This window comes from Talaromyces stipitatus, genomic scaffold (genome assembly GCF_000003125.1).
Source record: "Talaromyces stipitatus ATCC 10500 scf_1105507295549 genomic scaffold, whole genome shotgun sequence".
Lineage (NCBI taxonomy): Eukaryota > Fungi > Ascomycota > Eurotiomycetes > Eurotiales > Trichocomaceae > Talaromyces > Talaromyces stipitatus.
Genome location: NW_002990117.1, coordinates 436,758 through 447,847, shown reverse-complemented (window position 1 = coordinate 447,847; position 11,090 = coordinate 436,758). Strand labels below are relative to the sequence as shown.

The 11,090-nt window shown below is 45.0% G+C and overlaps 4 protein-coding genes across 4 annotated transcripts; 2 read left to right on the top strand and 2 right to left on the bottom strand.

Annotated features, from left to right (window-relative positions):
* Positions 1–420: 420 nt before the first annotated feature.
* On the top strand, positions 421–2,638 carry TSTA_010300 (efflux pump antibiotic resistance protein, putative). Its single transcript, XM_002483101.1, has 2 exons — positions 421–761; positions 827–2,638. Exons 1-2 carry the CDS (start codon positions 516–518, stop codon positions 2,285–2,287), a joined length of 1,707 nt encoding a protein of 568 aa, XP_002483146.1. The 5' UTR covers positions 421–515; the 3' UTR covers positions 2,288–2,638.
* Positions 2,639–4,525: 1,887 nt separating this feature from the next.
* Positions 4,526–5,694, bottom strand: TSTA_010290 (carbonyl reductase, putative; the record flags this gene model as incomplete). The annotated part of the gene is made up of 3 exons (XM_002483100.1): positions 4,526–4,637; positions 4,766–5,243; positions 5,301–5,694. The coding sequence occupies 3 exons, from the start codon at positions 5,692–5,694 to the stop codon at positions 4,526–4,528; spliced, it is 984 nt and encodes a 327-aa protein (XP_002483145.1).
* Positions 5,695–6,745: 1,051 nt separating this feature from the next.
* TSTA_010280 (uncharacterized protein) lies at positions 6,746–7,989 on the top strand (the record flags this gene model as incomplete). Its single annotated transcript, XM_002483099.1, has 4 exons — positions 6,746–7,089; positions 7,141–7,464; positions 7,544–7,884; positions 7,952–7,989. The coding sequence occupies 4 exons, from the start codon at positions 6,746–6,748 to the stop codon at positions 7,987–7,989; spliced, it is 1,047 nt and encodes a 348-aa protein (XP_002483144.1).
* A 247-nt stretch (positions 7,990–8,236) lies between these two features.
* On the bottom strand, positions 8,237–9,814 carry TSTA_010270 (uncharacterized protein; the record flags this gene model as incomplete). Its single annotated transcript, XM_002483098.1, has 2 exons — positions 8,237–9,117; positions 9,145–9,814. The coding sequence occupies 2 exons, from the start codon at positions 9,812–9,814 to the stop codon at positions 8,237–8,239; spliced, it is 1,551 nt and encodes a 516-aa protein (XP_002483143.1).
* Between the last annotated feature and the right edge of the window lie 1,276 nt (positions 9,815–11,090).

Sequence of the window (11,090 nt, the reverse complement as noted above, 5' to 3'; positions counted from 1 at the left end):
GTGTTTGCAAGGAATATGTCTGACATCCACAGCTATGAATCACATAAAGCCCAAACAGTGACGGCCTTTATAGCTATCGACGCAATTGCCAATTGGTCTGTCAAGATTGAGATATTTTTCTAATACCCATGAAGCATTTTACCAGTTCGGGTCAATGTATATCACGTTCGGAGTACGGAGTTCGGGGTGGATACACTGCTGATTCATGATAGATTAGATTACTCTGAGAAGCATCGTGTTGTCCGGTATTGTTCTGCTTTGATTTGTAATTACTAATAAGAGGAAAATTATTGAGGAACATTTGAGAGCTTACCATTGGATTATAAGCAGGTTTAGTTGAATGTAGCATTTGAAAGTCGTAGTGACGTTGATATCGAGAATTATATTTAAGGAGAACCACCGACAAATTGTAGAAATGAATTTGCAGGATAGAAACAACGTATTATAGTATTTCAGCTTTCTTAATCGGCACTCGCCGCTCATATTACTTCCTCAAAGCGTCAATTATAGCAACAATGTCTCCACTAGTCCGAGGCACAACGGATGATATACAGCAAATTGAGCCTCAGGGCATTGTTTGTGACGAATCTCTCGAGAAAGGCAAACAGGGTTTGCATACGAATGTGGTGGCCGGCAATTCTGAGCCAACACCAGCAGAGAAAACCGGAAAGAAGCCCTCGTTCTATTTGGCCCTTACCTCATTGATGCTGGTTATTCTGATTGTATCACTGGATGCAACTGCTCTGTCAGTCGCAATTCCTGTAAGTCTACTTGATTCCGACCCCATGCACAGACAAGAAATATGACTAATATTTCGTCCATCCAGATCATTACTAGCGACCTGAATGGCACGTCGCTAACCGCATTCTGGGCCAGCATCTCCTTCATGCTTGCCGTGGTTATCGTGCAGCCCATCTATACCAGTGTCTCGGACGTCCTTGGTCGCAATATAGCTTTATATACTGGCTTCATTCTCTTCACTATCGGCTCAACCATCTTTGCTGTCTCCCATTCCATGCCAATCCTCATTTTCGGGCGTGTGATACAAGGTCTTGGAGGTGGCGGACTAGACGTGCTTAATGAAATCATCATTGCGGACATCACAACCTTGAAAGAGCGTCCACTTTATCTTGGTCTCATGTCTGTGCCCATGGCTGTTGGAAGTGCTATAGGTCCTATCCTTGGTGCTGTCTTCAGCGAGTATGTTACGTGGCGCTGGATCGGATGGATCAACCTGCCAATAATCGGGATATCAGCACCACTTGCAGTCTTTTTCCTGCATCTCAAACCCATTGAGAAGTCCATTATGTCGCGTCTGGAAAGTCTGGACTGGATTGGATTGGTGCTGTTTGCCATTGGAATCACAATTTTCGCACTTCCTCTCAGTTGGGGTGGTGCAATGTATCCATGGTCATCATGGAGAACAATCGTGCCTCTGGTTATTGGGATTGCCATTCTTGCTGTTTTTGTCACCTACGAAGCTCGACCAACTCAGCCCGTCTTTCCATATCGCATTTTCCGCTCTCACACCGCCCAGGTTACCTTGATTGGAAGTTTCATACACGGAATGGTCTTGTACACTATGTTGTTTTATATGCCTCTATACTTTGAATCTGTCTTTCTGGCAGCACCACTCCAATCGGCCGTTTCGATGCTACCACTTCTGATTACGGTGACAGCATTCAGTGGCCTAGCTGCTTGGGTCGTTGAGTATGTGCGTCACTACCGATGGGAAATTTGGTTGGGCTGGTTGATGCTTACTGTTGGGACTGGTCTCCTTGCTATATGGAATGCTCAATCATCTTTAGCACTCAAAGCCAGTTTCCAAGCTATTGCTGGAATTGGAATTGGTGCTCTTTTCACCGTGCTTCCTATCCCTATGCAAGCCAGTGCACCAACGACAGAAGATCAGGGGCTTGCAGTCGGACTCTTGGTATCATTTCGCTTATTCGGTGCACTTGTTGGGCTTGCCATAGGGTCAACCGCATTTAGTAGCACTTTTGGCCAGGGTATTGCCAGCCTTGGTTTTAGTTTGCCGGAGACCATGGCAGTTCTCAACAACCCTAGTGAGGCCATAGGTTTTATACCTTCTTTGAGACATATGCACGATCTTTCCACAGAGGAGCTTTATGCAGTTCGGAATGTCTACAGAGATTCTATGCAAATTATATGGTATATTTTAACCGGATTCGGTGGCCTTGGCTTCTTGACGTCGCTCTTGACGGCGAGTCTGACATTAGAGACAGAGGAGCTAGGCAGGCAGTACTTCGACGTGGACATAGCTTGAGACCATCAAAAATAACTCAAAATTATACCACGGAATTTCTCTTCAGCCATCACATACGGCCATTTGGTTGGAGAACAGGACACATCTTCCGCTGAGCCTTACTCAACCCGATATATTAACGTAGCTCGAAATGACTTAGCCGGTGAGCATGTTTCTGCTATACTACCAATGAAATGAGAAAACGCTAGACTGAGTTGAAGGCTTTCTATCTCTATCCAAAACTTTCTAGGTGCATCTCAAATACTTTGTGTACCTTCTGGTTTCATATTCCCATTATCTCTGTTAAACTTTAGACCATGTGATTCAGTTATCAAAAAGCGTACAGGCAAATATCGGAAGTTGAAGAGACCACAAAATAAACCCCATCATCTGCGTACGGCTTTCCTTTAAAGCTACCAGGGTTAGTTGCTGGATACAGACCTGGACTGTCCTCTTTCCACAAAGTCAATGACTGCATCAAAGCCCTCCGGCTCCTTATCCAATATCCATCCCGTTCTGCCCCAGTATACTCTTTCCACTCAACGTTATCCGTAAGCCCCTTGATAAGCTGCAATGCTTGCCTCCCCGACCCCACGGGCATCCAGGCATCATCAGACCCGTACCCTAATAACGCAGGTGTTGCTAAAGTGGTAATGATTCACCTTCGCTGTCCGCTGTCTCAGATGTGGGTGGGGGTCCAATTGTCTCAATACAAAGTCACATATCAACTTGGTTTTGCCAGAGCCATTAGATGCAGCACCCGATTGTTGTATCACCTTTTCCATGTTGTGAGCGAAAGGCAGCCAGCCGCAAAATGAAAACACGCCGCCAAGAGGTTGGTTTATTCTTCCCTTTCCACAAAGGAGAGTCCACAAGGCCGTCGCCATGCCTTGACTGATTTCCCCAAGATAAACCTGACTAGTTTTTCCGTTGAACAATTTTATCTCCTCTTCAAGGATATGGAGAATATAGGAAACGGACTCCCTTAGCCCTTCAACTTGTAATTCGTGGCGTCTTTGGATATCAGAAAGTGAGTATACGTCTAACCAGGAATGTACTTCTAAGAATCCTGGAAGCGTGTTGACAGGCGGTCGCGCGAGGTCGGGAAAACCCAACGCCATGTCAAAAGGGAAGCGGGAAGTTTTTTATTCTTTGATGTCATGGAAGAAAAAAGCTCCTCAGCAAATTCAGGACCATTGCTCCCACGGCCGTGGAGGAGGATGGCGGTGTGCGTGTGTGTTGTATGGGGAAGTTGGACATAGGAGGCAGGAAACTCCATATTTGCATGGTGTCTTTGAGGAAAGATGAGTATAGGTATAAACTATTCTGAAGGAGGAGAAGCGCTTCCCTGTTGACTTTATCGGCTGATGTAGGTCTAGGCAATAATAGAAGTTATCGAATTGTTTATCACATTATTCATTCACGTTATTTTCGACTATTTTAAATGGCATAATCGCCTGTTGCCAAGGCCGGTAATCAATCTCTTGATACAAGCTCTCAGCGTGGGCTATGGCCTTGTAGATCTGGATCTTGACTTCCTCGTAATAGTTGCATCTTCTTCGGTGCTGCTTCCATTTCACTACTAGACACCATATAGCTATCAGACACGGCAGGAAGTCCTCTCCCCGATCGTGAGAGGACTCGTTGAGTAATTGATTCGCCGCTGAGTTTTATATTTCTCATTGCATGAGAAGGGTTTCCGTCCTTTTACATCTCCTAATGACTAATGAGAGGAGCGTTTGTGCCCAGAATGAAGACATCTATTTCTACCTAGTCACCAATGTAAATATAGGCGGTGGTTACCGTTGCCTATAGCGGCCTTATGACAAAATGCATATTTTCCATTTTTTACATTCGCCCATGTTCACCGATTCTGATCCTCTGTTACTACCAGTATATTGGTCCCCTTGACTATAGTTAAAAAAGGGCTTGCGTTTAACGTTGGGTGGGCAAGGTCACCGTGGTCCAAATACGTATCAAAATTAGAGTATGGTTTAATACTTAATACAGGACGATTCCAAGGTTACTTTGCAGTAAATAATCGTAAATCAAATACTGGACCACGTCGAAATAATCGGAGTTGAACGACTCAACGTTACCCTGCAACAAGCTGGAATGTGTAAACATAACGTTAAAATATCCTGCAAGCAAAGATCTTAATTTCCAATCAAGGCTGGCTTTACAAAGTCCTGATATGAGTAGTTAAAATCCGAGAAGTCCGTATCATGAAATGGCCGGTCTACCCAACTCCTGAACAAACTACATCCAGGTTGTGATTTGGGGATCCACGGTCTTTAGCTCGGCAAGCAAATCGGTCCATAACCTTTGAGTGAATTCTTTACCGGCATCTTCATCGAGATATGGCGGTCCACTGCGATTGATGAAGATGTAACAAGTCAGTCAGGTGAAGTCACCCCAATTTTAACAGACGGATATTAGAGATTCCGATGGTCATACTCCGCATTGAATGGAAATAACAGTCGGGGACTAACTACTTACGGAACAACTTTATTGTGTTGCAGAAATTTCCCATGGCTCTCTGTCCCGGCAAGAATCGATGCATAGACAACCGTTCGACCCCCTTCCTGGATTGATCTGCCGACTGTTCTCTTGAGTACAGTAACAATCTTCTTGATCAACCAGGGTGTATTGTGTTCAAGATTGGTCGGCACGGCACCTGGGCAGAAATCATTTATAATAACTTCGGAGCTGGACACCTTTGTTGCGATATAACGAACGAAGGCATTCACGGCTAGTTTGCTATCATTGTATCGCTTCAGCTTGCTTGCATTTTTGGCATTGTCAAGAAAATCGAGCACATTCTCCGATGGAGGGATAGGATTCGAGGCAAAGGAGTGTACTGTTTGCATGGCGGAACCAACGAACGTAAGATGGGATGGTTGTCCTTTCTTCGCTGCAGTGGCTCGAAGAACAGGCAGTAATTCTAATGCCACGAGGAAATTGCTATAGCAGTTGACTATTTAAGGCATAAGTTAGTGGGGCTCGAGAGCATAAATGATAGGTACTTACGAACCCTGCATAATTTGTTCATGCCCACTAGCACTCATCTTAAAGTCCATTTGGGAGATTCCAGCATTGCATACCAGCACATCCAAATCAGGTGCCTCGCTTTTGACTTTGTCACAGAATTTGGTTACAGATTTGTAATCATCAAGATCTAGAGGGAACATATCAATGATCGCATTGGGGTTTCCCTTGATAACATCAGGATCTGCGCGAAGAGCTTGCACGGACTCGACTCCTCTAGCTGCATTGCGAGCCGTGATTATGAGACGGGGCGCTTTGAAAGTAAGAAATTGACGAGCGCTTTCGTAGCCTAGACCATTGGTACCGCCTGTAACAAGAACAGTTCTACCTTCCAGACTTGTGTATTTGGGAAGTTCAGGGATATGAGGTTGGAGAAGCATGGCAAACGTAGAGCTTGTAGAATCTTTGACGAGCGATGAGGAAAAGGTAACGAGACAGCGATATTTCGATCGGCAGGTGGATTGCTTTATGTGCCTGTTGGGTAGACCAATTACCAGGATAATTAGACCTTGACATTCCAGCTTGATTCATTAACTGAAGAGAAAGAAAAGGACAAGGGGCTGTGACTGTGCTTGTTTGAGTATTGAATCGATACTCCATTTCGGGTTAGCGTGGACGTTTACTCAGATATGAATTTCTATTGGCTGACTGTAAATAAGGTTCCCCGCATATATGGGTCTGTGGCTTGAATCCTGACCGATCAGAGACTGCAAAGTGGGGCACTTACATGGATCGGATCGGGCTAAAATGACCAGGGTCGGAGTGGCCTTCTGACTAAGCAATCTTGCGGACAGTTCGAACTGACTGCCCAACCCTGGTTCTTCCCACTTCCCATTCCGCGTCCATACGACTGTTTCGTACGCGAATAATCAAAAGTAGCCTTCGCACATTATATCCGCTAAGCATGCTGGCCCACTCCGCATGCTCGAAATGCAGCGAGCGCAAGAAGAAGTGCGATAAGAAGTACCCCATTTGCGGTCAATGTGAACGGTATGAGTCCAAGCCGATAGTTTCGGCATCGTCTTACGCACCGTAGCTCTGTATCGATGTTCCTCGTGGGTATATTATCCGTACGTGCTGACTTAATTGAGCCATAGGTTACTGTTCAAATGCCATTATCGAGCTGCGGCACTGCCCACAGCCAAGACCAATGTCACGCAGGCGGAGTCAATCAGCTATATTTACAGGCCATCAAATGAAGAAACTCTAGCCAGTGACTTGATTGATGCCCAGAGAGTTTTAGGCCCTGCCTATATGTCTCGGTTATCTACCATTATCACCAACCACCGACAATTAATAAACCACTTAGCGACTGCCTTTCTAGCATCTTGTCCGAGGTGGGTGCCCATCGTTAATCAAGATACGTTCCATAACCTACGTGAAGACGAGATACTCCAGACGTCTCGAGGATCTATATTGTTACTTCTTAGTATGTGCATGCTTATGAGGCCATTGACGGGTAAAAATCACAATGATGAACCGGACCCGTTGCGCGAGTCTATGTATAAGACGGTCAAGCGACTATTCTGGGAGCCGGCTACTATTGAGGAAGCTACGACAACCATCATCAAAGCAGGTCTATTCCTTTCTATATATGAGTATGGACATGCAATGCTCAACTCTTCGTTCCTGACTATGACTGTATGTTCAAGCATGGCTCAAATTAGGGAGCTTGGAGGCGCACATGACTGCTTGAATTTTCCGCCTTTTGGATCAGAGTCAATGCGACAACAGGATGTCTTGAAGTTGTGGTGGGGCTTGAAGATCCATGAAAGGTAAGCCGGTGTTTTCGTCACGTACTCTTTCTCATTCTAAATTATTTTCAGGATGATTAGTCTTGAAAATGGATATGACATCAAACCACTCAATATCAGCGAGTCCGAAATCATGAACAATGCCCGTCTCGAACTTGATCTACAATCTGGAAAGTCACACTTGGAAGTTGATCCGCATTATTTTGCCTACCATCTTCAAGCTAGAGCTGCTGTTTGGCTAGACTTAGTGTTGAAAGTCGTGCGGGATCCGGGGTTGATAACCCCGATAGGCCGCTCACAGTTTCAAGCGGTTGATCGGGGACTTTTGAGGTTTCTGACTATTTTACTTAGTTTGGGTATGGGAGCATGTTGTGAAGCCATTGCAATCGGATTAAAGTGAGTTGAGCTATGTCATCAATAGAGCATATCATATATTGAACAAGATATCCAGTGCTTTCGTTCATCTTCATAATAGTCGACTCAAGATGAGCAACTCTTTCCACTTTCCCGAGCATGACAAACTTGAATCCTCAAAAGCGATTGAGACTATGCTCCGTATACTTTCGGATTTCTTTGACGATCATTTATTCAAGAATCCTGGTTTCACTATGGCACACACCGCTGGACCTGAGGGAATATTCCGAGAGACATTTCCTTATTTCGTTCATATGACATATGTTATTTTGCTACAAATGCGGGAACATGGTCGATTTGATCGACTACCCTCTTCTTACCCGTCATCTTTACCGTTGGAAAAGGAAGTCGAGGCTCTCTGGGCTATTCTGAACTTTTCTGCGGAGCATTGGCAGATTGCACGTAAGCTGAAATGCTCTACTTTCTTTATAACTGGTGAGATTATGACTGACTTATCCTTTTTATATAGGAGACTTCATATCCGTGTTTGAAAAGCCCCGAGCATGACTTGTCTGCCCTTGCACATATCTCATACCTCAATTTTATTCCTGTCCATTGCTTCTTCGATTAGAATCTGGCTCAGGAACATCCACATTTTATACCTTAGCTACACTGTATATACACATTGAGTTGTAGTGGGAAATCAAAAACATTTGGAGGATTGTGTTACTGTATAACAGGGTGTGTACGTTAAGACCTCTTCCAAGGAAGAAACTGCGAAGTTTCTACCATTTGCCCTGGTATCCTTCGATCCCTAAAGTCTAGGTCTGCTATGACCGCCTTTTTTTGCGTTTTCAGCTGCAGCCATACCAGCTCGTCTACCAAACACAGCACCAGCTGTTAGGCCACTACCTCCAGGATAGTTGTCATAGAACAGACCACCAAGCATCTCGCCACAACAGTACAGGCTCTCAACCCCTCTGTCCGTCACTGATGAAATGACCTGCGCAGTATTCGGGTCAACAGCAAGTCCACCGAACGTAAAAGTAATTCCACATGTGACATGGACAGCCATAAAAGGACCTTTGTCTAATGGCAGCGCCCAATTACTCTTTGCCAAGGGCAACTGTATCGCCTTGGATTGGGTTGATACTCCATCACGAATGGAAGGATCCCACTTTTTCCCGGGATTTTCCTTTTGAAAAGCATAAACTGCTTCGTTGTAAGCGTTGATATTATCGACGAATGCTTTTCTGTTTTCGAGCCCTAGTTCAACAAGTCTATCAGCCAACTCCGGAATGGAATTCGCAATGATTTGTTTTACACGCTCTGGACGATACTCCTCGGATCGAAGTAAAGGAATTGCCCGCTGGTCCCAGATCTGAAAAGCGCTCTGATTAGGTTGGGAAAGAATTGCACGACCGAACTTCGCATAAGTATAGTTTCTCAAATCGACTCCCTCGTCCACAAATCGTTTTCCGTTATTATTGAACATCAGACCAAGCGGGTAACCGGACTTTGTGAACTCGTTGGAAGCAATTCTATCACCTTCATGTGCCGGAGCATTTGCATCCCAGGCTACGGAATGGCAACCAGACCAATTTCCGACCTGCTTCGCCTTGGCATCTCGTATGGCAATTTCTAACGCATCTCCCGTGTTATAAGGGGTTCCGCGCACTTTAGCCAAGTCCCAACCTGGGCCCAAATACTGAGTGCGCATACGGGGATTGCTCTCAAATCCACCGGCAGCGAGCACAATTGCGCCAGCTTTGATCGTCGCCGTTTTGCCTTGATGCCTCACGATCACTCCTTCAACAGCGCCAGTATCTGGGGTAGTCAATAGCTGCTCCAACGCCGTAGAGTAGTAAGTCTTGACACCATGTCGACGAGCATTAGCTTTATGGTCTTCAATAAGTCCTTTCCCGCCATCTTCGGTCTTTAGTGCTAATCCGCCCCAAAATTTCAATCGACCACCCACTTCGTACGCCTGGCGATTGAAAGAAAGCTGGAACCGAATCCCATTCTGCTTCAACCACTGGATAGCTGGAAACGATTCCTCCACAAGAACCTTGCTAAGAGTAGGATCGGAACGTCCCTGACATATGCGTTGCATGTCATTCGCAAAATCCTGTGCGGTGTATGGCTCCATATCAATCCTTTTGGAGGTAGCTTCGTCCACGTTGTTGACAAGTGGTAGCAGATCAGCAGCACCATTGTGAGCAGTACGATAAGCTCCAGCCGTGAAAAATGAATTTCCACCTGCCCACTCCTCGGGAGCCTTCTCAATCAGGATAACTTGTTTTGCGCCGGCTTGTTTAGCAGCCACTGCTGCGGTGAATCCGGCATTGCCGCTTCCTGCTACCAGCACGTCACACGATGATGGAAGTGTCATCTTTCAGGTGTAAAATATTTGGTTCTTGGATATGTACCTGCTAGAAAAAAGAATTATCTCTAGCAAAAAAGAAACAAATCGAAGATAAAACCTTCTATTTAAACGGATCGATCCGTGATATTAGAGCAGGGCTGACGGATCCTTAAATGCTGTGAGTCGTTTGTGGGTTGCGCTTTTAGGAGTCCCATAACATGATATTGTCATCAAATCAGCAGTATTAAACTACTAGTATATCATGGCTAGACATTCTTGCGCGAATCGGCTCAAAATATGGCGGAGGATGATACTCCGGGGGCAGGACGGGGCAGCTTGAGTGGGGTTTGAACGGGGGATAACTCTCCAGATGAATTTCTGTTCGGGATGTTTGCCGACAACAATTTGAAAGTAAGGTATGATGAATTAGGGCTATCCCTGATATACATTCATTTTTTTCTGCACCAGAAAATAAGATTGATAGTCATGTATGGATGATGTCTATGCCGACAATGCTGGGAACAAGAGGGTATAGTTAACGAAGAGTCGTCCAACAACATATAATCGATTGTCCAACTATATTATCGACTGTCATAGAATGCCTTGCACCTGTTGAGTAAACTACTTCCTATTCTATTTAAATAGCGAGCAAACCATAGAATGATGCATTCTTCCGCCTTGTCACGCGTATGTCTTGCCGAGCTGACTGTGCGTCAATGGAGCTGCCTGCCATTCAAAATATCTTCGATCTGATCCAACTATCGATTTCATTTCCACCGATATGAGTATAATATGCATGCAAAAAGGGCGTTGCGGCGCGTAGATGCAAGGCATGTCTTGATTTTGAGAAAGCTGCTGATCCCAATGTGAGTGAATCTCAAATATCGTTAGCCGATGTCAAAGTTGTACAAATAACATGGCTAATGAGCGAGCAAAGTTTTGACGACGAAGTGCATAAACAACGAACTCGAAGCACGATCATAGATACCATGATTTGGAGCGGACATCCTCGTTCCCATCAATGGCTACCGGTACGACCCACCAATATCCTCGATCAAACCCATCTGGATGCTAAAGATTAAGCTGCATGAACATCATTCCGAATTATTTCTGATCCTCAATCCTAATTGCTCAAGTTCAACTCACCGCCTCCCTCCTCACCATAAGCTATCAAGAGCTAACCATGCTTGCGCATAGCTCTATCGTAAATCGAGTTTAGCTCCCCTTGGGTACATTAGCTGGATGAATAATTGCGGACTTTACAATGGATTGATTGGATTTCCTTTCAGGTAGCTGTTATTAC